This window comes from Miniopterus schreibersii (assembly GCF_964146895.1).
Source record: "Miniopterus schreibersii genome assembly, chromosome: 2".
NCBI lineage: Eukaryota > Metazoa > Chordata > Mammalia > Chiroptera > Miniopteridae > Miniopterus > Miniopterus schreibersii.
In genome coordinates this window covers 96,132,583-96,159,695 of record NC_138102.1, presented here as the reverse complement: position 1 = coordinate 96,159,695, position 27,113 = coordinate 96,132,583, and the positions used below count along the sequence as shown (strand labels likewise).

The window sequence follows — 27,113 nt, the reverse complement described above, 5'->3', positions numbered from 1 at the left end:
GGAGACCACATAGAAAACGGGAGGAAGTGCGGAGGTGTGAGAGGGCTGGCTAGGTTCCCACAGACAACAGCTGAAGGTCCAGAAGGATATTTCAGCTGTGGGGGGTTCCCACTGAGAACTCTGGAGCCTAAACCCCAGACTGTGCTTCCCAGCCAAGAGCACCAGAACTGAGAAAGGTGCCCACATAACATCTGGCTGTGAAAAGCAGCCAGGTTTCTGTCTGCCAGGGAGAGGCAGCTGTAAATGCAGGCACCCATTTAAAGAGCCAACACATAAAGTTTCATGTGCAGCTACTCACCTTGGGCTCCAGGAGAGGAAAGGCAGAGTGGACTGGAGCTGTATGAGGAGAGTCTAGGGTTGTGGGCTCTGGAGATAGAACTCAGAGGGCACCACTCTGGATTCCTGTGCTGAGTCATTCCCCCATACTGCAGAGGACATCTTTCTCGGGCAGATAGTTTGCTGCTTTTGCCTGGGGGGAAGCAATTGCCCCACCCTAATAGAAAACCTCTTGCCCTGCCCTAAGGAGTTTCTACAGCCTGAGACTCATTAGAGAATCAGATTAATCAGCCTGCAGGCAGAGGAAGATTTCAAAGTGTTTTGAGGCTTTGCCTGATCTATTTCTGGACCCCAGCCTTGGAAAAGCAGACTTTGGTGTGCATCTTGGTCCTGTTCAAATGCACCCAGCCCCAGTAGAAGAGACCTCAAGCAGAGGGTTGCTGATAGTTCCAAACAGGGTACTCAGGGCCACTCACAAACTGCATCTGATATCAGCCTGTACTAGAGACCCTCCAAAACAACTGAGAGTCCTAGCAGATCTACGTAATACATAGAAATAAATCCAAATAGACAGCCAAAATGGGGAGACAAAAACACAAGCCCCAAATGAAAGAAGAAGAGAAGTCTCCAGAAAAGGAGCTAAATGAAATGGAGACAAGCAACCTATCAGATGTAGAGTTCAGAATACTGATTGTAAGGATGTTCAACAGCATGAAAAAAGATATGGAAACTGAAGGAAATTAAGAATGACATAACAGAAATAAAGAATACACTGGAAGGAGTAAACAGTAGATTAGTGGAAGCTTAGGATCAGATTAGCTAATCAGAAGATGGTAGAAAAAAAATCACTCAATCAGAGATCTAAAAAGAAAGAACACTTAAAAAACAGGAAGACAGTCTAAGGGATCTGTGGGACAACATGAAACATAACAATATTCATATCATAGAACTGCCAGAAGGGGAAGAAAGGAAGCAAGGGATAGAGAACCTGTTTGAAGAAATAATGGCAGAAAACTTCCCTAACCTGGTCAAGGAAAAAGTCACACAAGTTCAGGAGGCACAGAGTCCCAAGCAAGAAAAATCCAAAGAGGCACATCAAAATTAAAATGCCAAGAATTCAAGACAAAGAGAGAATATTAAAGGCAGCTAGAGAAAAGCAATCTGTTACCTACAAAGAAGCTCCCATAAGGCTGTCAACTGACTTCTCATCAGAAACTCTACAGACCAGAAGAGAATGACATGATGTATTCAAGGTAATGCAAAACAAGAGTCTGAAACCAAGACTACTCTATCCAGCAAGATTATCATTCAAGATAGATGGTGAAATAGCTTCCCAGACGAAAAAAGGCTAAAGGAGTTTATCACCACCAAACCAGCATTGCAGGAAATGTTAAAGGAACGGCTGTAATTAGAAGTAGAAATAGACAGAGAGAGAAACATACACATAAAGAATTAAAATGGCAATAAGTATCTATCAATAAAAACTTTAAATGTAAAACAAATCTTTACAAGTTCAAGAAGATTGAAATCATATCAAGCATCTCAGATTACAATGGCATGAAATTAGAAATCAAACTACACAGTAAAAACACTCAAAAACATTCGAACACATGGAGGCTAATTAGCATGTTATTAAACAATGAATGGGTTACCAATAAGATCAAGAAAGAAATCAAAAACTTCCTGGAAACAAATGAAAATGAACACACAACAACCCAAAATCTATGAGACACAGCAAAAGCAGTCCTAAGAGGAAATTTCATAGCACCACAGACCTACCTCAAAAGCAAGACAAATTTTTAGCAAACTAACCCTATAACTAAAAGAATTAGAAAGCTCCCCTAAGAAGCCATCCAGACCAGGGCATTTGTTTGCTGGGAGTTTATTACTGCTTTGATTTCACCAGTTGTTATTAGCCTATTCGAGTGTTCTGATTCTTCCTGATTCAGTTTTACATTATCTCACTTTTATGTGGAATCTAATAAACAAAGTAGGCAGGAACAAAACAGGCAGGGGTGGGGGAGTGGGTGGGGAGAGATTAATCAAAGAACTTATGTATATATACATAACCCATGGACACAGAAAATAGTGTGGTGAAGGCCTGGGGGGCCGTGGGTGTGGGGTGGAGGGGATCAATGGGGTAAAAAGGGGTGGATATCCGTAATACTTTCAATAATAAAGATAAATTTTTAAAATAAAAAAAAAGAAATATGGGCCTTGCCCTAGCCAGTTTTGCTCAGTTGTTAGAGCATCAGCACATGGACTGAACGGTCCTGGGTTTGATTCCTGCCAAGGGCACAAACCTCAGTTGCAAGCTCGATCCTCCGCTCCAGTCAGGGCGTGTAAAGGAGGCAACCAAACTATGTGCCTCTCTCACATCAATGTTTCTCTCTCTCTCCGCCCCCCTTCCACTAACTCTGAAAAGCAATGAAAAAAATATTCTCAGGTGAGGGTTCAAAAATAATAATAATAATAATTTGAAAAAAGAAATATCGGCCTTATATCAAACACTAGACCAAATAATTGACATTTACAGAGCCTTTCATCCCAGAACATCAGTTTATACATTCTTCTCCAGTGCACATGGAACATTCTCAAGGATAGACCATATGTTGGGTCACAAAATTAGCATCAACAAATTCAAGAAGATTAAAATTATACCAAGCATATTCTCTGACCACGATGCCTTGAAATTAGAGACCCACTGCAAAAAGGAAGTAAAGAAACCCACAAACATGCGGAGATTAAACAATATACTACTAAAAAGTGACTAGATCAAAGAAGAAATAAAATATGGGATCAAGAGACAAATCAGAATGACAGTACAACATACCAAAACTTCTGGGATGCAGCAAAAGCAGTAATAAGAGGAAAGTTTGTATCATTACAGGCCTATCTCAAGAAACAAGAGAAATCCTACGTAAACAACCTAACATCACATCTCAAAGAACTAGAAAAAAAAGAACAAAAGCAACCCAAAGTCAGCAGAAGAAAGGAAATCATAAAAATTAGAGCAGAATTAAATGAAACAGAGAACAAAAGGACTATACAAAACATTAATAAAACAAAGAGCTGGTTCTTTGAAAAGATTAATAAAAATGACAAACCCCTGGCTAGACTCACTAAGAAAAAAAGGGAAAAGACCCATATAAACAAAATCAGAAATGAGAGAGAAGTCACCACAGACATCACAGACACACAAAGGATCATACTAGAATATTATGAAAGACTGCATGCCACCAAATTCAATAACCTAGAAGAAATAGATAAGTTCCTAGAAATATATAATCTTCCTATACTAAATGATAAAGAACTGGAAAATCTAAATAGACTGATCAGCAGTGAGTGAGGAAATTGAAACAACCATCAAAAAACTCCCAAAAAATAAAAGTCTAGGACCAGATGGCTTCACCAGTGAATTCTACCAAATGCTCAAACAAGATGTAAAACCTACCCTCCTCAAACACTTCCAAAACACTGAAGAAGAGGCAATACTTCCTAACACATTTTATGAGGCCAATATAACCTAGATACCAAAACCTGCCAAGGATAACACAAAAAAGAAAACTACAGACCAATATCTCTGATGAATACACATGCAAAAATCCTAAACAAAATACAAGCAAATCAGATACAGCAGTACATCAAAAAAATAATACATCACGATCAAGTGGGGTTCATTCCAGGGGCACAAGGATGGTTTAACATACACAAATCAATCAACATAATACACCACAGTAACAAAGAAAGGGTAAAAATCATATGATCATATTAATAGATGCAGAAAAAGCACTTGATAAAATACAACATCCATTTATGATTAAAACACTAAATAAAATAGGAATAGAAAGAAAGCATCTTAACATAATAAAGGCCATATATGATAAATCCTCAGCTAATATATTCAATGGTGAAAAACTGAAAGCTTCTACTCTAAGATCAGGAACAAGACAAGGATGTCCACTCTCACCACTGTTATTCAACATAGTTCTGGAAGTCCTAGCCAGAGCAAAAAGGCAAGAGAAAGAAATAAAAGGCATCCAAATAGGGAAGGAAGAAGTAAAACTGTCACTTTTTGTGGACATGATTCTGTATATAGAAAACCCTAAAGACTCCACCAAAAAACCATTAGAGGCCTACCCGGTTTTTGCTCAGTGGTTAGAGCATGGGCCCACAGACTTAAGGGGCACGGGGTTTGATTCTGGCCAGGGGTGTGTACCTCAGTTGCAGGCTCAATCTCCAGCCCTGGTCAGGGAGAGAGGCAACCATTCTCTCTCTCTCTCTCCGCCCCCTCCCCCGCCTTCCACTCTCTCTGAAAAGCAATGCAAAAAATATCCTCCAGTGAGGATTAAAAAAAACTATTAGAAACAATAAACAAATACAGTAAAGTGCAGGATAGAAAATCAAAGTACAAAAATTCACTGCCTTCCTGTATACTAACAAAACTTCAGAAAAAGAAACGAAAAAAAAATTCCTTTTGCAATTGCAACCAAAAGAATAAAATACCTAGGAATGAACTCAACAAAGAATGTGAATGGCCTATATACTGAAAATTACAAAGTATTATTAAAAGATTGAAAAAGATACAGCAAAATAGGAAAATATCCTGTGTTCATGGATTGGAAGAATCAACATATTGGAAGAATGGCCATATTACACAAAGCAATATACAAATTTAATGCAATCCCCATCAAAATCCAATGTCAATTTTTAAAGAAATAGAATGAAAAATCATCAGATGTGTATGGAACCACAAAAGACCCCGAGTAGCCAAAGCAATCCAGAGAAAAAAAGAATGAAGCTGGAGGTATCATGCTACCTGACTTCAAATTATAGTACAGAGCTATGATAATCAAAACAGCATGGTATTGGCAGAGAAACAGACACACAGATCAGTGGAATAGAAGAGGGCCCAGATATAAAACCATATGTATATGGGCAGATAATTTTCAATGAAGGAGCCAGAAACACACAATGAAGTAAAGATAGTCTCTTCAATAAATGGTGCTGGGAAAACTGGAAAGCCACATGCAAAAGAATGAAACTGGATTACAGTTTGTCCTTGTGTACAAAAATTAACTCAAAATGGATCAAAGACCTAAGTATAAGACCCAAAACAATAAGCCACATAGAATAAAATATAGGTAACAAACTATGGACCTTGGTAATAGAGAACATTTTATGAACTTGACCCCAAAGGCAAGGGAAGTAAAGGCAAAAATACATGAATGGGACTATATCAAACTGAAAAGCTTCTGCACAGCAAAAAAAACTGACAACAAAACAAAGAGGCAACCAACCAGATGGGAGATGATATTTGCAAACATTAGCTCCAACAAGGGTTCAATTTCCAAAATATGTAAAGAACTCATAAAACTCAACACCAAACCAACAACCCAATCAAAAAGTGGGCAGAGAACCTTCCCACTCCTCTCCCAAGACATACAAACAGCCAATAAAATATATGAAAAGATGTTCAACTTCACTAGTAATTAGGGAAGTGCAAATCAAAACTACAATGAGATACCACCTCACACCTGTTAGAGTGGCTATTATCAACAAGACAAGTAATAACAAATGTTGAAGAGGTTGAAGAGAAAAGGGAACCCGCATTCACTGCTGGTAGGAATGTAGACTGGTACAGTCACTATGAAAAGCAGTCTGGTGATTCTTCAAAAAATTAAGAATAGAGCTACCATACGACCCCACAATCCCTCTCCTGGGTATATACTCGAAAACATGTATTTGCAAAGATATATGCACCCCTATGTTCATTGCAGCATTATTCGTGGTGGCCAAGACATGGAAACAACCACAGTGTCCTAAAATAAAGGGCTGGATAAAGAAGATGTGGTAAATGTACACAATGGAATACTACTCAGCCATAAGAAAGAATGAAATACTGCCATTTGCAACAACATAGATGGACCTTGAGAGTATTATGCTAAGTGAAGTAAGTCAGTCAGAAAAAGCTAAGAACCATATGATTTCACTCATATATGGGATACAAAACTGAAACACATGAACAGAAATAGCAGTATAGTGGTTGCCAGAGGGAAGGCGGTGGGGGGATAGGGTAAAAGGAGTCCTAATATATGGTGATGTGGAGAAGATTTGACTTTGGGTGGTGGGCACACAGTGCAATATACAAATCCTGTAACATAGAAACTCATACCTGAAACCTATATGATCATATTAACAAATGTCACCCCAATAAATTTAATAAAAAAATAAAATAAGCTTGGTAGTAATAGTTGTCTTTATGCATGTATTTCTTTAATGAGAATTTTTAAAAATGTAACAATCTAGGCTTTTATCTATTTCAGAACAGCATTAATGTGCTATCTACTATTTTGTGACCTCTTTCTTTCAGTCCTTGGTAGAGTGGTACTCTGGCCTATATTTACTCCCACTTCAACAGAAACCAATTAGAAAAACAGAAGGCCAGGATTTCTTCCAGGTGGGGTGACCAGTGTGTGTCACCTATCTGGGTGATGATGCTGTTGCTGTTCCCAGTCCCCTGACCTGGCTCTATCTCAAGTTCAGAGGCCCAACCAGATTGTCTGAGTGCCACAGGGCTCCAACCACACACTCTCACTACATACACATAGATTAAGTTCATGCTTCACAAAATCCCAAATGAGGTCCCTGAAGTGTGAAAGTTGAGGAACAACATCCAACAGTGCAGCGCATCTCCTGCTGTGAAGTATCACATAAACACTTTTCTCCCATTTGTTTATTTCATTTTTATTATTTTTACTGTTTCTGAAGTGGGGAGGAAAGAACACCAAAATTTTATTAAAAAGAGAGCCCCAGACTTTGTGCGACAGCACAGTGTTTTTAAAATCATGACTCATCTCCAGTTTCCTGAGGACTACTCATACAGTTACCAGCTCAGCCCCTCAGACATCTGAATCTGAAAACTTCTCAGTGAAGTACAGGGTGGGGGAAAAGTAGGTTTACAGTTGTTCATAGGGAAAATACAATAATTAATAAATAATAATATAAAACTAAACTCTGTGTTTCTCATACTGTAAACCTACTTTGCCCCACTCTGTATGTAAATTAAATACGCCGTAGAAAAAAAGAAAATTCCCTCCATTTGTCCCCCAGGATGGCTGAGGCTCTGAATGCCTGGACCCACAGCCCTGACTACCCAGGCAGTCACTGTCCCTGCTTTCTCCCCTCTCCTCTCTGAGGCTCTCAGAAGTTCTCTTCCCTTTAGGTTGGTGGTACCATTGGGATTTGGGGAGAGTGGAGATAACTCAGGGAGCGAAAGGTCTGCTTAGGCCTCACATTGTCAATTTCAGCAATGTTTTCACTGGAGAATCCACACCTTTCACACCAAGTAATCTTCACAGCCTACCTTCACTGTTAACGTGTATGTGTCTACATGAGAAAGCACACAGGATCATATATAAGCATGTACCTCAAAATGCTCAACAGTAACTCTTCATCCTGCCATCTGAAGATAATCAAAGCATCCTGATGTGCCCCCAATTTTTTAAATGTACAACTAGCATACATAACTTTCACAGATCAGATAAACAAAGGTATTTCTATTGGGGGGAAAAATAAATAACTGAAATGAAGCCATCATTTGAGCTGTCCTGATGACAGCCAAGTGACAGCATGATCTGTGAACACACAGATAAGCCAGGTTGAACGACCCAGCTGAACCCTTGGACCACGGGGGTGAACTTTTAACAAGAGGACTTCCGATCACTTCTGAACTTTTCTACACCCTACTTCTAGAAGCACTTCAATTAACCTCCAATTAAGGGTTTTCTGCACTCTTCCCTCCTAGGAGCATGCTTGTGCTTTCCTCTCCCTTTCCTTTTCCCCCAACCCCAGGCACATTACCTTTACCCTTCTCTCTCCTAAGCTCTGTAACTTGTTTCCTGGGCCCATTTCTTCTACCACTTACTTCTATCTCTGTGGGGAAAAAAAGTTTTCTGCCCAGGAAATGGTATAGTTACCACTTAGATGAATCTTGTTTTTTGTCCTTCAATAAAACTGAAAAAAAGTCTCCATAAATGTCTTATACATTTTTCTTATATTTATATCTAGATTGCATACATTTTTTGGTAATTGTAGCAAATTTTTAAGTGTTTTCTAACCATATATGGTCAATGTATAGAAACAATTTTTTTCCACTGAAACTTATTTTCCCCAGCCTTGGAATTTTACCAACAAAGTCTATATTCAAATTTCACCCTTTTAAATTTCACCTAATAGTAAAGTACTCACTATCAACTTGGCTAGAACTGCTCAACTTCTCCTGGAATCTCCTATTACTATACATCACTCATCTAGTTCCTGGGGGGGGGGGGAGTAAATATTTTAGGTTTTGTGGGTCATATAGTCTCTTGTCACAACTACTCCCTGTAAAGTGAAAGCAGCCACAGATTATACGTAAATAGTGGGTGTGGCTGTGTTCCAATAAAACTTTATTTATGGCATGACAAAGATTGGAACTGCCAGTTCTGCCTCACTACCTACAGCAGTGGAATTCCCACAGTAGCGGGACAGCTGTAGCAAGACAGAACCAAGAACCCCAGCACCTAGAATCAGTAGAGGTAGCAACCTAACTGCGGCCAGTATATCAGTTCTCTACCATCTATTGTCACAATCTTGGGGGTTAAGAATTTTGGGGGGGCTCTGTTTGGCTCACTTGAGTGGCTACAGTCAGATGAAGGGTTGGCTGGGGGCTATTGATCTGAAATGTCTTCACTCATCCATCTAGCTGTCAGTGTTGGCTAGTACTGGCTGACAGCTGGGCCACTTGTCTCTACTGGCTAGACTGAGCTGACTGACAGGATAGAGGATGGAGGATGGATCCCAACAGCAATGTACCATTGGCCAGTGCAGTCCCTGGGCAAGCCTGGAGTCAGGGAGTGGGAGCAGCAAAGTCATGTGGCAAAGGGGGGTGAGAATAGGGATAGGAACAATGTGTGCCCATTCTGTGATCTATTATCCTCAGCTATTCCAGCCAGTGGTATGTAGGAAAACTGGAAGTCAATTTCAAACCAGAACAGACCAGTCCAGGGGAATCCAGATCAAAGCTGAGATCAAGATGTTTCAGCAAGTGTGCAGAGATCAGAACAAGTTAAAAACAAGCCCCAAGGCCCAGTTACTGGGAACACCAAGTTCAGGAGAGAGCAGTTCAGTTATTCAGGAGAGTGAGTCCATGGCAGCCACCTCGTTTCAGAGGTCACTTCTGATGGTTTATTAAATCTATATCTATTTAGAAAGATTCATTTTTAGGTGGATTGAGTACCATAACAACCATCTTCAGCTGGTAAAGAGGTGGCAGTAAAGACACTGAAGAGAGCAGGCTTACCAAAAGAGGGCGATTTCTGATTGGGACTCCAGCCAGATAAGGCAGCTTATTCTGCCCCAGAGTGAGTTGGTCACTGAAATGTCAACATGGCCACACCAGGAAGTCCTAGTCCCTCAAGGGCAAGACTAGCCGCCTAACTATGTGGCAATGAGCCTGGATCCAAATCATGCAAAGTAAAACACTCCTGATCTATGGGTCCATGTAAAAACTTTGCTTTTTTTTCTTCTTAAAATACATTCATCTTCTCAAATTCTTACTTGAGACCTAGTATACACCCAGCACTAGGCATATAATGCAGAACAAAAACCAAGTATCATCTGCCAATGAAGTTTTCCAAGGTCAAGCTACCTTTCTGTTCTGAGATTTAAATATGTTAAGTTTTGCCCTGGCCAGGTGGCTCAGTTGCTTGGAGCTCTGTTCCATATACCAAAAAGGATGCAGGTTCGATCCCCAGTCGGGGCACATACAGAAGGCAGCCAATCAGTGTTTCTCTCTCACGTAGATGTTTCTCTCTCTCCCCGCCTTCTTCTCTCACTAAAAAAATTAAAAAAAAAAACATATCCTCAGGTGAAGATTAAAAAAAATTAAGTATGTTAAGTTTTAAGTTACTCATTTTGCTAACCCTGGTAGGAAAAGAATGGTGTTGGATAACAGCTTTTCTATTTTATTTTTTTATTTCACTAAGATCTCTGGGCACGGTATGAGTTGTGATAATTTCTTAAATCTTCTACTGTTTTAGTATTTTTTAAAAAATCAACCTCATCGAATTTAAGTTCATTCTTACAAGTTCAGAATCAAGATGCACCATTTCTACTCAGTTAAGATCAATGTTTAACAGTTGTCACACACAGAATTTTCATGAAGAAGTAATGAATTTCAACATTTTATTTTCTACTACAGAATGTTCAGGTGAATCTGAATATGGGAAGTGAACCAAACTGCAAAGGTGGGGCAGCTGGCAGGAAAAAGACTACGAAAAACATGGCCAGAAGAACTGCCTTTTGAGACTCAAGAAAAGGTTCCCATGACTCTGTTAAAACAATTACTGAGCCGGTGCCCATGATGTTCCAGGCTCTATGGACAAGAAACTTGCACACTGCTATTTCTGTGCCCACATGTCTCTCACAGGGATCCTATAACATCTGAATAACAAGGAGTACTGAGAGTCCTCGTGAAGCTTACAGCCTAGTATAATGGATGAAGAGTGTGATAAAAGGACACCCACTGGGCATGATCTATTCTGACCCATCAGTCAATTCAACCCAACCAGGGAAATAGAATTTTTATATTTGTTAACAAAAGGTTCTGCTTATACCTTACACCAAATACGTGGTCAGGAACATTTTAATCTTGGGTTCCTGAACACGTAAGGACTATAGCCAATACACAGTGTTGCTGTTGACATGAGCTAATGCTATTGTTAACCTGCAGGTTGACACAGTTTACTGACTGAAAGAAGCAGCAATGATTCTTTCCCGGCAGAAATTTTGAAACTCAGGATTTACTTTACTGACCAAAATAATTACAAAATTAAAGTTTGAACTCAAGTCTCTTAACCTGATCTCTGTACAGGAAAGGCATTTTGAAAATCTTTTGATTTAAAAAGGGAAAGCAGGTGGCTTTATTTGAGTCACAAGACCAAAAATTTAGTACTTCCTAGGAAGGCAACATGACACTCCTCAACCTGATTTTCCTGAAGCTCTTTGCACATAATAACTTGAAAAGAAAGAGGTAGTCAGTTAAAAGATACCCTGAGATTCCCTACTTTCAGCCAAAGAGGTACAACCAGTTCTGCATATGTACATTAACTCAGCTTAAATGTGAATGAGTTGTAAAGATTAGGTCATTGATATTGAGGAAAGAGCTGTGTTGTACTCTTTTTAAGTCTTAGATACGTAAGAATTCAGTACATTTGCTTTTTCTATAATAAGGCAGCTAATAGTAAGAAATTATTTTGGAATTTTTGGCTTAAAAGTCTTATAAACTGATATCTAAAAATTCAATCTAATCAGGCACCAATAACATTAAGAAACACTAGCTTTTCTGCCCTGGCTGGGTAGCTCAGTTGGTTGGAGTGTCATCCTGTTCACCAAAAGGCTGCAGGTTCGATTCCTGGTCAGGACAAATATGGGAGGCAACTGATCGATATTTCTCTCTCCCCCCCATTCCTCTGTCTCTAAAAATCAATGAAAACATATCCTCAGGTGAGGATTTAAAAAAATAAACACTAGCTTTTCATCAAGCAAAGTAGCAGAGTAACAAGAAAACCTTCAATCTAGCCTTAAAAAAAAAACCTACCCACAATCACCCCATGCACTCCTGATGCCTGAAAGGACTTCAAAAGTGGCCAAAACCTTTAATGATACACCTAAAAAAAGGCCTAAAATACAAATACCCCAAGATATGGAACAAATAACTTTTCAATTAGATATCTTAGAGTTTTTTCTTGGTCACTTTGAGATGAATTGGCTTCATGAAATAAAAGATGAAATGATAATAGTGTTGAAAAGTGTGAAGCAAAGGTCAGCAAACTATATATATATAACCCACTAGCCAAACCTGCCCCACCACCTGTTATGTGGCCTGTGACATAGAGTTTTTATATGTTGAAATGTGTTTTTTAAATCAAAAAAATAATAATATTTTGTGACATGTTAAAATTATATGAACTCCAAAGTTCACCGTTAATCTATTAAATTCTCTTGGAACACAGTCACACCCACTTGTCTACATCTTGTCTACAACTGCTTTTACTCTACAAGGGGTTACTACAGAGACCATATGACCCGAAAGGCCTAAGACACTTACTATCTGGCCATTATAGGAAAAATTTGTCAACCCCTGGTCTGGAGCCCAGGCTGGGCTGGCATGGCTTAATCAGAGGTTCAGGGTCCCCTCTTCCCAGGCTGTTCTCTCCTCTAACACCAGGCCAGCTATTGAGCTAATATCTCTCAGCTCCAAACCCACTTTCCAAAATGGGGTCTGCTGTGCTCTCACTTACACAAATTATTTTTGTTGGAATAAAAGAAAAATTTAACCAAGCAGATGTAATTTTACTTATTTAGGAATGCCATAAGTTCCTTAAAGTTCTGTACAACTGTATTCCCCTTAATGGTTTTTTCCTTATCAATAAATTACTTCTTATTGTTCACTACATCACCTGCATGAAATCAAATATTAAGTTATTTGTGTTCCATACCTCGATGCCTTTTAAAAACACTCTTACTCCATCTGAGGAAATCCTCTTCTTCTTGGCTCCTTTTCTATGATTAGTCAATGTTCTCTCAAGAGGTACATACCACTGATCCTTGAACAATGCGGACGGTAGGGCATGATACACACCCCCAGTCAAAAATCCAGATAACTTTTGACTCCCCAAAAACTTAAATTGTCCCTTGGTATGCATGGAGACTGGTTCCAGGACTCCCACAGATAACAAAATCTGTGGATGCTCAAGTCCCCTATATAACAGCATATGTAGACCAATGCATAGTCGGTCCTCAGTGTCCTCAGACAGGCTCTCAACCATGGATCAAAAACAGTACAGTACAGGTATTTACTGAAAAAAACCTACATGTAAGTGGACCCATGCAGTTCAAATCTGTGTTGTTCAAGGGTCAACTGTAATTTCTTCTATTACAATAGAACATATGGCTTTTGAGCTGCTTTAATTGAGGTTTAAATTTTATCTAAAGACTTTTAAAGATTTCTACTTCCAACACTATGGTAGTCCAGAACCTCTGAAGGGCCTCCTGTTTACATCCTGTATAAAAAGAATTTATGCATTGGGGATTCACAAGTACAGCAAGTAAGGATAATTTTCAAGGCTCCCCTTTTAATCAAAAAAAGAAAAACAGAAAAAGAACTCAAAGAAGATATATAAATGGCAAATAAGCATGTGAAAAGGTGCTCCTTTTCAAATTAAAATGAGATACCATTATGCACCTATCAGAAGGGCCAAAATCCAGAACACTGACACCACCAAATGCTGGGAAGGGTACTGAGTAACAGAAATTCTCATTAATTGCTGTTGGAAATGCAAAATGGTAAAGCAACCTGAGAAGACAGTTTGATGGTTTCTTACAAAATTAAACATACTCTTACCATATGATCCACCAATTACACTCCTCAGAATTTACTCAAAAGATATGAAACTTCTGTCTACACCAAAACCTGCACACAGATGTTTACAGAAGCTTTATTCATAATTGCCAAACTTGGAAACAACCAGATGTCTTTAAGTAGGTGAGTGAATAAGAAAACTCTGGTACATCCAGAAAGGGAATATTAGTCAGCTAAAAGAAATGAGCTATCAGCCCTGACAAGAGAGGGGAGAGAAGCTGGAGACTGAGTTCAATCACCAATGGCCAAAGATTTAATCGATTATGCCTATGAAATAAAGCCTCCATAAAAACCCAAAAGGACAGGATTCAGAGAGCTTCTGGGTTGGTGAACATAAGGAGATTTGTGGAGAGTGATGCTCCCAGAGAGCATGAAAGCTCAACACCCCTTCCCATAAACCTTGCTCTATGCATCTCTCCATCTTGCTATTATATCTTTTTATAATAAACAGGTGACCTAGTAAGTACATTGGTTTCCTGAGTTCTGTGAGCTGCTCTAGCAAATTAATCAAACCTAAGGAGTGGTGGTAGGAACCTCTGATTTACAGCCAGTTGGTCAGAAGCCCAGGTGACAACCTGGCATCTGAAGTGGAGGACGGTCTTGTGGGACCAAGCCCATAACCTGTGAAATCTGATGCTATCTCCATGAAGACTGATTGTAGGACACCCAGCTGGTGTCAGAGAATTGCTTGGTGGTACAGGGGGAAAAAATCTACAAGTCAGAATCTCAACTATTTAACATGGAGACCAAGAAACTTTTTCTGTAAAGGTCACATAGTGATATGTTAGGCTTTGTGGCCACATAAGGTCTCTGTTACCTTTTCCTCTTTTTTTACTTTATAATCCAATCTTAGCTCATGGGATACACAAAACAAGCTGCAGGCCAGGTGTGACCAGCTGGTGGTGTCTGGGGACCCCTGATCTGACACACCGTATATTTCACTAATTCATTTTGGACGATCTACTTCTCACTCTTCCCTCTCCCTGTAAAATAGGAATCCTCAAGATTAGAGATCTCAACCTACTGTATTTACTACTGAATTGCCAGGGCTAAGATGAGCACAGAAGAGGCGCTCAATCAGTGATTCTTTTAATGAACGAAAGTAGGAATAAGTCTGTCAGGGGGAAAATTCTTTTATTTAAAGCCCCCCAATGATTTTTTAAAGATTTTTTTTTTATTGACTTTGAGAGAGAGGATGGGAGAGAGAGAGAAAGAGAGAAACAGTGACGTGAAAGCAAAGCAACAACCAGTTGCCTCCTGCGGGCCCCCTGCCAGGCGTCAAGCCCACAATGCGGGCATGTGCCCTGACCAGGAATCAACCAGGCAACCTTTCACTGCATGGGATGATATCCAACTAACTGAGTCACACCAACCAGGGTAAAGCCCCTCAATGATTTCTGTAGTGGAGGCCATTGGTGTTCTACCCAGATCTCTGAAACCCTTTAACCAGCAGTGAGTGCCAAACCCCCAGCTTTTGAATTCTTTGTTGCTAAAGGCTCACACCTGCCCTCTCCCTCAGAGTAGACCAGACCCAAACCAGAAAACTGGAAGTACCTGGGAGTTCACATCGACCAAGGAGGGTGCCAGACAATGACTGATACAGGAATATGAAAGCTAAGCTCTTTGCCTTCAGGGGTTACAGACTTTTACCGAGTACTTCATGTTCCAGAAATCCCCTGGAATCTTGATGAGCCTGAGACTTCTAAAACCATGTCTTCAGTTGGCTTCTTTGTCTTCCTTATCCTGTCCCCTCATTCCCACACTGGCTTCTGGGAGCACTTCCTTATCAAACCCTGGCCTAGGAACCCTCATCTCAGGAACTGATTCTGAGGATCCCGATCTAAGGCAACATAATATAAAACAATGTATATTAAATGCTCAAAGATTTAAAAAGTGGAACCACAAAGGATGAGCAACTGATGAAAAACTATTGAAAATAAACAGGTATATTTGGGAAAGTATGAAATATAACTTTTAAAACGAAAATTTAATTATTGAAATAAACTCAGTGGATGGTTTAAACAGCAGATTAGGCACAGCTAAAACTAGAATTAGTGAACTAGGAGAAAGATCTAAAAAGTGTAACCAGAATATATTCCAAAGGGACAGGGAGAAAGAATATATAAAAGAGAGGTTAAAACAGTATACAGATGATGTATTGTAGAATTGTGCACCTGAAACCTGTATAATTTTGTAAACCAGTGTCACCCCAATAAATTCAATAAAAAGGAAAAAGAAAGTCAGGGTAAGACAAAGACAAAAAAGAGAGAGAGGTTAAAAGATGTGAATAAGTTTGTTCAATATACACATAATCATGATCCCAGAAGGAAAAATAGACCCAGCAATCTCATTCTTTGGTATTTACACTGCAGACACTCTTACACTTATGTACTGGGAGACATATGCCCCAAACTGGAAACAGCTCTAATGTTCATCAAAAGGATAAAAGAGAAATAATTTATAGCAAAGTCACAGAGCAAAATATTATATAGCAATGAAAACAGATGTACTACACCTACAAGAAATAACATGGATGAATCTCAAAAATATTCTTATAAAGTACAAAAATGAACAAAACTAAACCATATATTGTTTGGGGATACAAATATATGATAAAACTATCTTTTAGGCAAGGTAATAGTAAGTACAAAATAAAGGATATTTGTTGCTTCTGGTAGGAAGTCAGGGGGATCAAACCCACAAGGCACACACAGGGTATTGATAAGGTTCTAGGTCTCAAGTTGGGTAGCAGGTTTATTAATGTTCATTTTATTATATTCTTCATAAACTAGCAGAGGTGATCTATTTGGTTGCATATATCAGATATTATATTAAAAGTAGTATTTGCAGAATCTCTATAAAGCCAATAGTATAGAAGGGTGCTGAAGAGCTCAGACCCACCCTTAATGTATACATAGACCAAAGCTAGACCTAACTTTTCTCATAAAATAATTGCAATAATATCTGCTTCAGTGGGTTTACTATGAGAATTAATATTGTAAAATTACTAGACTATAAGCTCCATGGTGAAAAGGGCTATATCTGTTTTGTTCCCCTGTGTATTATTAGTGCATAGCACATGCCTGGGATGCAGTAGGTATTTATGTTAATTCCTCTTCCTTCCATAGCAGGGCAGAATAAAGCATTGGTGGCTATATAGTGGTTGTTTCATTTTGGAATTTTTGTTTGTTCTTTAGATTGACATTTTATCTTGAAATTGGCTACATGTCACTATATGTAACAAGCAACTTGACTTCTCTGGATTTCAGGTTCTTAATCTCTTACACAACAGAATTAGACTCAAGTATATAATTTCTTGATGCCTATAGCCTGACATCACACCCTATATATTAGTCTTTTCAGAAAGTAAATGATAAAGAATGTTACAAAAAAATGCAAATTCGAGTTACACATTCATGGACAGCTCCTGAATAAAATGACAACTGAGACGGTCAAATTGTGTTCAGTGACCATCATCTCAGGTGGGTGGGCATCTGGGCACCTTGCCTTCTGGCACACTGCATTAGCTTCTTCTACCCAATGGGGTTATGCCTAAAACTCACCCCTCAGCATCTGGTAAGCTCACCTACTCTTACAACTTTACTACAGTTACAGTTAAACTGGGTCCTGCTGTCATTAGATTAATAGGTCAAAACAAACCTGAGGACCTCTGCTCCTAAGATGTAATGCCCATGCAGCTGTGGTTCTCACATGGTGAAAGCCAGCTCACCAGCTCACCAGCCCACAGAGAAGCAAGGATACCCAGGCCTGCAGCCCTGCAGGACACAACAGAAGTTTACAAACTCATTCAGACTGGAAGCCTGAGATCCACGGTCAGTTTCCCTACTCCCATCATACATCTTTACAACCCTAAGGGTCCTTTCCTCACAATTTGAGCCTCTTCTTAGTTCACTACTCCACTGCTGCAGGCCTGGCCTTTACCAGTTCAATAGCACTGTAACAGCCATGAAGTGAAAAAGTGAAGTCACACATGTTGAAGGCCTTGAGAGTGTGATAAATAAGACCTGCTGAGAGCAACAGAGTCAATGTTCCTCCCAGAGTTGCCAGCTGACTTACCTGATGTTTTCTAGGGCGTTTGTTATCTGCTGTTGCTCAATATCACACAGTTTCACCTTGAAGCCTCCACTGGCAAACAACATAGCCCAGCTTCGCCCAATGAGGCCACTAAAGGGAGAGAAAATCAAGAGAGGCTCCTAGTTAACTAAGTAATAGAACAGTTTTTTACTCCTAAATCAGAATAAATTGTTTTAATTATACAATATCCTATTCTTAAAATATTTAATATCTTAAAATTACACATTCTATAACATTTTAAATGTTATCTGTTTCCACATAGGAGTTCCTGAATCCTCAACTCCAGTCCAGCATTAATAATGCACATGGATCACCACCAGACAGGTAGTTAGTACGTGCCACATACTGAAACAAAAAGTTGGAGTAGGGAGGTGGCAGGTTGTCATGGACGTGACAGGCCCCTATGGGAACCTCCATCTGACCACTGTCCTAAGCAAGTCACTTATTCTGAAGGACAGGTAGAATTTCCCATCTCCTCAAATAAATAACTGCGATCACCACCGGCACAGGAGCATGTAGTAGGTGCCAGGCAACATTAAACATGTTATGTCTCACCTCCGTTAATCTTTACAGCAATCTTACAAGGTTAGTGCTATTATTATTTCCATTTTATACGAAGAAAAACTGAGGCACAGGTGGATTAATACGATAGACGCTCTAAGTGCTAGAGCTGAGATAAATCCCAGCAGTCTGATTCTTGAGTCCTTACCATTACATTCTGCCCACTGTTTCAGATTATTGAAAATAAAAGGACAGAGGAACACGTTAAATGACATTACAGGGTTACATTCAGCAAATTCCAGAATGTGGGAAGTTTTACAAATAACCCATGTTCTTCAACAAGTAAACTGCCAGGACGCAGACCATTTCTGAGTTATGTTTGCAGAACAATGTTGAGGGAAGAGAAAATATATCCCTTGAGGACAAAGAGCAAGCTTGCTTACCTCCTACTATAAAAATGGTGGCTTCCTCAAGTTCCATGTCCCTCTCCTGAAACACACTCACTGAATCTGCAGGTCTCCACCTGGCCCCTCCACTTCACCTCCATGGGACTCGGGGAGAAGGGAACCAACGCAAGTATAATGTTCATGCTGCCTGCTCTGATGTGATTAATAAAGTCCTTTGTCTCTGACCCTGCAGTCTCATGTCCTCTGCCAGCATTCAAGAAACAATAAATGGCTAACTTACTAGCATGAAGGTAGCCTGAACGTACAGTAGGGCAAGCTTGTCTCAGTCATGGTGTTATTTCACTGCAGTAACTATATAAGCCACTTTGGGAAGGGGAGGCTAGAATAGCAGTCACAGGGTGGGCTCCAAAAAGCATTCTCCCCACTCCTCCATCTCCCCCTACTTCCTCCTTATTCAGCTAATCTGTAGTTCAGGTTCTGAGCACAGGAAGGGCCTGACACCAGAAATAGTTACAATCCCCATAGCTTCTGTCATAGCTTTTGGACCCAAGTGATTGAAAGAAAGAGCTTGGCACACCTCCCATTAACTTGAAAAATCCTGCTAATGCCACAGAAGTGCTATCCGAGCTTCAAAGCTCTCACGGGATGCTCACTTGAGCTAAGCCTTTAATACATACAAGAGATCAATGAGTGGAGCTACAGTCTTCTTATAAGGTATCTTATGTGAAACCATTTAGTGAAAAAACAGAGTGAAAACAACTGAAATAACCTCTACTCAACTTCTGGAGAAGGGAGTGCAATTTTACAGTATATTTTACTCAACATTTTTCTGCAATATTGAAATCTTGTGCAATTAAAATTTATGTATCATGTTCCTATAATTTTTTTATGAAATGTTCTGTGCTCTAGACCTGCACTGTCCAATATGGTAGACTCTAGCCACGTGCAGGTATTTAAGTTGATTAAAAATAAATAAATTTTAAAACTCAGTTTATCAAGAGTACCAAGCACATTTAAAGTACTCAACAGCCACATGTGATAGTGGCTACCATCTTAGTAGGCAAGGGTATATATAGAGCATTTCTGTCTTTGCACAAGGTTCTACTGGCCAGAGCAATCTAGATCATCTGAAGAAAAAAGAAACCCAGAGTTGGAGATAGTTCCATGCATGAAGAGATTTTTCTGTTCTTCAAACACACACACACACACACACACACACACACACACACACTCCAGAGCTGCAAGGTGGTTGGTTAGAAGGCCAATTAACATTCATGCTGGTCACCCCAATTGACCAGCCATTGACCTTAAACCCTTAAACATTTTCCTCCTATTGCCCTTATCATAATGTTTGAAACATACAGTGACTTATTTAACTGTAAAAGAAGCCCTTAATGCAGCCTAAATCTAGAATTCCTTCACAGTGGTGTGTCCACTCTGTGATAATCATCGAGCTGTATACATGATTTCTACACTTTGCTGTAGGTAAAACATAAGTCATAAAGATATTTCCTAAAAAGAGAATTCTTTTCTTTGCCACTTTGCGGTTTAAGAAAATACCATACCCTGCCCGGCCCATGTGGCTCAGAGCTTGAGAATCAATCTATGATCCAGGAGACTGAGGTTCAATTCCAGGTCAGGGCACATGCCCTGGATGCGGGCTCGATCCCCAGCAGGGGACATGCAGGAGGCAGCTGATCAATGACCCTCTCTCATCATTGAGGTTTTTATCTCTCCTTCTCCCTTCCTCTCTCTCAAATCAATAAAAATATATTAAAAAAAAAAAATACTATACCCTTACAAAATGACTCATCCATACATGTAAAAGCTTTTGCTCACATGCTGATCAGGTACCTGACCCTGATATCCTCAGGGATGAGAATATCAACCTCTAAAACAACCTTAGCATCAGACCCTCAATCTACTGGGTGCCCTGACATCCTGTGTTCACTACACAGTGAAACTGAGAGAAATGGTGGAGAGGAAAAGGGAACTGCAAATGCCAGGTATGGGAAACAGGAAGAGCTGATGGGCTGAACAATGGTAGAAGGGTGAGGTGCTTCAATTGCTATTTTTATAAAAGCCCAAAGTGCTATAGCTGCTTTTACAGAAAAGACTTTCTATAAAGGAGAACATAACAGAGTCATCTCATTAGTTAAACCTCCTCCCACAACTTGATTTGCTTTTTCAAAATAAGTCTGAGCACCTCTCAAATGAATCTGCATTGCAGTGGTAGCCACAAAAGAGGGGGAGAAGGCAGCTTTCTGAAGATCTGCTTTCTTAACAAGAGTTAGATCAATTACTTAAACCTGAATGTCCAGAACAGGAGCCACCAGCCAAACAGAGCTGTTAAGCATTTGAAAAGTGGCTAGTGAAAAAATTCATAAACAGAAACCTCATTTAAAATGAAGTCAGGAGGCCAGAGGGGTTGCTCTCATGCCCCTAGATGGTAGAGCCCAACAGGAAGAACTCTTCATCACAGCTCTCCCAACTTCTTTTCTCCTTTGTTCTCAGAAAATGCCTGAGTTTTGCCAGAAGACCACATGTCCCAAATTGCAAGTCCCTATTATTCCTGAATAAATCCATTTTGCTGGAGAAATATTTGGCTATCTGTTTGCTTAAAGTCAAAACCAGTCTGAAGTGACATGCACTACAGGTATAAAATACACACTGGATTTTGAAGATAATACCAAAAAAAAAAAAGTAAACTATTTCATTAAAATTATTTTATAGAAATTACATGTTGAAATAACTTTGGAAATATTATGCTAATTAAATATATTATTAAAATTAATATCACCTTTTCTTTTAACTTTTTTAAGGTAACAAGAGAAAATTTAATTATGTATGTGGCTTGCATATGTGGCTTACATTATTTTTCTAAAGAGCAGTAGTGACTTAAACAATTACCTAGTGTTATAATTCAATCATTTATCACAGTTGTTAATTTATAACAGGAAACATAGTTCCACCTCCAGATATTCTACTAAGCTAGAATCATACAGAAGTCAGTCACATCTCCAAGGGGGCTGTAGTCATCTATAAATGCAGTTGGGGGTGGGGAAGTGTTCACACTAAAACACTAGTTTCCAACCTTTCCATCAAAGATATTTTTTACAATACTCCAACACACGAAGGTCCTCATATTTGAATAGTGTAAGCCAAATAAACTAACTGATTTTAATAACTTTGTTTATGGCAAAAAAAAATCAACATGAGACAAATGTCCAAGAGGAAATAATATTTATAATATATAAATATAAAAATTCCTACAAACCCAGAAGTAAAAGATGAACATAACAAACATGAGAGGGGAAAAGCCTGAAAAAAGTATATGAACAGGCAATAACTAACTTGAAAACAGATTCTACTGCTTTAGTCTAATAGCAAATAACATATATATCAGAATGACAGAGATTAAAGACTGACAATGCTTCGTGTTGATGACATTGTGGGGAAATGGGTACACACAAACTACTGGGGAGATAAAAACTGATGTAAAGTATCAGGAGGCAGTCTAACACCCTGTATCAAAACTGTGTTTATAGTATTTGACCTAAAAATTTTACTTCTAAAATTAATTTTAAGTTCATATGGGCAATGCACAAAGATATCTGTTCATAGTAGAATTTATATTAGCAAAAAATTAAAAGCTAACCATTTAATATTCATAATTGGTTAAGTAAATTGAACACAGATAAAGCGAATATAACAAATTTTTAACAATTGTTGAACACAGGTGGGTGTGTGGGTATTCTTTTTTCTGTACTTCCACCTTTTCTGTGTGTTTGAGAATTTTCATAATAAAAATTTGGGGAGAAATTAGTTATAGTCCATATATCAGGCATTAAAGACAAAGTTGGTTTATTTTTACTGCAGTAGGTTTCATGGCCTGTATTGCCCACATTCCCCTATAGGGCCTACCAGAAGCAGAATGCTAACAGCTGGGAATCCACTACCAACCCTTACCACACACCCTCCCCACACACACATACTCAGTTGTTGATGACTAGAGGTGAAGTGAACACATGACCTGAAGCAGCCAATAAACTGGCTTACCAGTACCCAATGATTATCCGCATAGAGAAGCTGAGCCAATCAGATTTTCTCTCCTGAAAATCAGGCCCAAAATATAGAAACTGTAAGTCAGTGATAGGAACTAGAATTGAACCATTATGATGGTGGGGTTGCAGGAATGTGCAAGATAAAGAACTGAGGGAGGGGGCAGAAAAGTGAACATGCACAGGCAAAGGGAATGTACAGAGCTGACTAATGTAAAGAGAGGTATAAAGATTGCACAGACTACACAAGCCCAGAAGGAAAGTTCACCGCCTTGGTTTCTGTTGGGCTTTCTTGTCCTCAGTACTAATTTACATCAGGCCCAAAGGCCATTGGCTTCCTGTTCTTAGAGTCTGGGACATCTTATTAACTTTTTCTAAACCCCTAGATGCCTGAGGATCATATAATGGACCCTTACCATTCTGACTATTCTAATATGCTTTAAAGCTCTTAAATTCATAAAAGTGGATTGTTACACAGTAACAAAGCATCAGGACAAAAAAGTTGGTTCAATTCTAATTTTATCATTAGTGGCACTTAGCTTTGAATAAATCTACCCTAGATACTTTTTAAAGTAACCTTCCATTCTACAGTCACTTATTTACTTGCTAAAAGTTGAAGTAAAACTGTCCCTACACTCTTGATATAAGAAGACTATGGGATATTTGTCAATAAGAACTATTAAAAATTCCCTAGGAAGAACAAATTTAGTGTTTGAGCTGACTCAAGTAATTAGAACACCCTATGGTTTTCTCTGTGTCTCCATATATACATCTGTGTTTGTGCATTTAAATGCAAAAATTAGCAAGAAAATATCTACAGTAGCACTTTGAAATAAATTCATGCCTCAGAAAGTTTCTTACAAAAAATATACATAGTCACCTAAAGTAAAATTTTGGAATAGAAAAAAAATAAAGACTAGTTCAAGGATGCATTACTTGATATAAAACAATGTTCTAGTAAGCCCTTCACATTGCACATCAGGTTTTTTTTCCAATGTAATCGCTGTTATAAACACTCAAACATCTGTCTACTAGGACCAGGAAGGTACAGGTTCTACTCTAAGGGGAAGGTCTTAGAAGTAGAGCATTTTCTGGAGGAGATGGCTCCTGAGCTCAGTCCTGAAGGACTGAAAGAGTATGCCCAGTGAAAAGGAGAACCAGTAATATGACAAGGTTGGTCTTCTCCCCCATACAGATTCCTATTTTCAACCAAGCTCAAGGTCTAAAATGTGGGTGAACACATTGCCATATTAGTTGTTGACCTTAAACAAATAGCCTGATAGTTCTCCAGCAAAATGGGTTTATGAACAACAAAGAATTGCAATTCTAGACATGCAGTCCAAGGGCAAAGCTCGTGCAAGTCCAGAGGAAAAAGGAAAGGGGGAGTTAAGAGGGACTGTTGTAAACAGAGTCCATTGGTAATGGCTTTTCATTGGCTGAGCTGTAACAGTATTTCATTGGTTGAGTGGTTGCCCTAGGAGAAAATTCTCCTGAGCAGCAGAGTAGAAAAACTTCTTCCCTAAGCATGGTTCTTCCCGTTTGGGGTAATTGACATTGAGGGATAGGACATGAGAGCTCCCCCCTACAGGCCCTCCTGACTCCAATTTACATGAGGTGTCTGTTTAATAAACTTCAGTTATTCAGTTATATACAGGAATAAGTTCCTCTGTAGATGTGTAAAGCCAACAGAAATGAATGCCTGAGGTCTCCACCCAAATGCAAATTTGTCTACAGGATACCCATTTCTACTCCCATTTTTTAAAGTTGTCATTACCAGATTTTCCCTCTCTTTATGTTCCTGCAGCCCTTCACTCCTTTCTTAACTTTTCAAAAGCACACTCTTACTCTCTCAAGCCCACCATTCTGAAGGGGCTTGCCTTGGGGTTCACAGAAAAGCTAAGTGGTCCTAAGAAAGAGTTGCCTTTAAGAAAAGATGAGTGGATAAGAATTAAATAGAGACTATATTTCTAGCAAGGACTTCTAAGAGGGAATCTGATATTGATAAATCTAGCATTGATGGAAAAACAATGGCCCAACAGGTTCCTGAAACTGAAATATGTTATTTTTTGGTCTACTGAAATCCAAGAATGAAACTCAACCAGGTTTTAGGGAATTTAAATGGATGTTATTTTTGGAATCACCTATGGGAGTGAGAGAGAAAGGGAAAGAAAGGGGAAGAGAGGAAAGGGAGGGAGAGAAAAGGATGACAGGCAGGAAAGCAGTGCTACCCCTGAAGCAGAGATAAGTGTCCTTGAGGTGCTGAGAGTGTGGGGATAGACAGGAATATCTATCCTGTGCCATGTCCCGTGCCCATTACAGTTTGTGCTATCCCCTAATTCCTTGTCACCCTCCCTCAAGGAATCAGAAACAGACTGACTGGCCAGTGGCAGCTCCCACCCGGAACTGCACTCCTCCGCCCTGATGAGGTGCAGAGGCGGCGCCGCTCCAGCGCTGGACATCAACAGTGCAAGGCAAGCCGTCACCGCACCTAATGCAAAGTGCACGTACACACATGGATATTTTTTATATTCCTTTACTACGCAGCCACATATACCCACGTGCCTGGAAAGGACAAGGACAGAGTTAATGCCCCTGCTCTGCGAGCAAAAGAAAGCTGACAAAAGGCAAACTGACTCCTTCCTTTAAAAGACTGTAAAACTGACGGGGGGTAGGGAGGGAGCGGGGGACGGACAGGCGAACACCTTAGTGGCATAAAGGGTCACAAAGCCACCCCAAATAAGGTGCTTCTAACTATCGACAGCAGGTATCAACAGGCGGATAGTATCAACATATGGACAGAGTGATACGAGAGCTTACCGATGGTAAGGTACACATAAATGCCTTTTTAAATAAAAATAACAGGAACTATAAAAGGAGGTGGGAGCACCAACCAGAACAATTTCGATGGAATTTAGGCTGACTGACACACCTTAGCAAACCGGGCTCCAAAGTTCTCCGTCGCCAAGCACCAGTTCCCACCCCGGCGGCACCGTGGAGACCAGAACGCGCTCCCACGCCCCCCAGGCACCGGACACTCCCTTCTGGGCTCTTCCCATCTCCGTCGCTATTGCCTGGGACCTGGGTGCCTAGACTGCTTAATCTCGGTTTTCTCTTCCATAAGTGGGAATAGTTAACAACTCAGTTCTTCAGACAGACTTCAGGCTCACACTGAATGACGCGCAGGTTCAAGTGGGCTCGCTCGCCAGCTGCATCACCCGACAGTCCCCTAAACCGTGTTTGCGCGCAACCTGCTCCATCCGCTTTCCGACCCTCCACTGCGTCTGCGCGGAGAGAACCAACAGGGTGCTCCGCTCTCCCTCCGCGGGCCCGCAGGCGCTGCTTACCTGCCAACTATGACTACGGGCCCCGCCGCCGAGGTCGCCATGCCTGAGCCCGGCTGGCAGAGAAACTGCGGGCGCAACTGCCCGTCTCTGGCTTTCGACCGGGCGCAGCGAACGCCAGCGCGAGGTGGGCGGTGACCCGCGCCCATTGGCTGCGCTCAGAGTCGAGCAGCCCAGGTTGGCTCTGGATTGGCTGCGGATTGGCTCAGGCGGGACCAGGGGGCCGACGCGGCTCCTAGCTCCGAAAGGGCGCGGCAGGGGACAGAGCCTCCAGCTCCCTCACGCCCAGCTGGTGCGTAGGAGCTGGGGCGGAGCTGGCCGAGCAAAACCGGCTGTAGGGAATGCCGGTGGGAAGCGCGGAGACCAGACACGCAGAGTTCAGTAATTCATTATTTTTCTTTTCTCTTTCTTGTTTGTCTTTATTGTTGAAAGTATTACGAATGTCCCCCTTTCGCTCCATTGATTCCCTCCACCCTGCACCCTCCCCGTAGTCCTTCACCATTGTTTATTTTTCAAGTTTCCACAGTGCATCCTAAAATCAGTGTGGGGGGGGGGGGGCACCTCCAGGCTGGCACAAGGCTCCACCAACAAAGGACCCCAAGGAAACTATCACTAGGATTTCATGTTTAAAGGTATCAATAGCCCATCAGTACACCCCAACTCAGGCTTTACACTAAGAGCAGTTACTGCTGAAATTACACTGACCCACTGTCGCCTTCCCATTAGGACAGCAGAAAGGAAAGCTTCAGACCCATGAACCTATAAAACTGGAGACTGGTTTGATTCCACTACAGTAAGCTAAGGGGATGTGAACTGTGGGTGCTATCTGAACTATACTTCCTCCTTCAAAGGAAATGTCACCCTGCCTGATGCCTGGGCCTTTTTGGAGCCCAGGAGAAAACAGATCAAGAAGAAAGGGCATCACACATAACATGACAGCAGTTTGTGTCCACACAGCACACAATGC

General features: G+C 40.3%; 1 protein-coding gene across 1 annotated transcript in view; it reads right to left on the bottom strand.

Annotated features, from left to right (window-relative positions):
- CRYL1 (crystallin lambda 1) overlaps positions 1 to 26,433 on the bottom strand; it is a 171,657-nt gene extending 145,224 nt beyond the window's left edge. Inside the window, exons 1-2 of the mRNA XM_081129903.1 lie at positions 26,150 to 26,433; positions 17,819 to 17,926 (exon numbers count right to left, since the gene is read on the bottom strand). Of these exons, the coding sequence (XP_080986029.1) occupies positions 17,819 to 17,926; positions 26,150 to 26,295 (254 nt within the window). The 5' untranslated portion in view covers positions 26,296 to 26,433. The remainder of the gene's footprint in view (positions 1 to 17,818; positions 17,927 to 26,149) is intronic.
- Between the last annotated feature and the right edge of the window lie 680 nt (positions 26,434 to 27,113).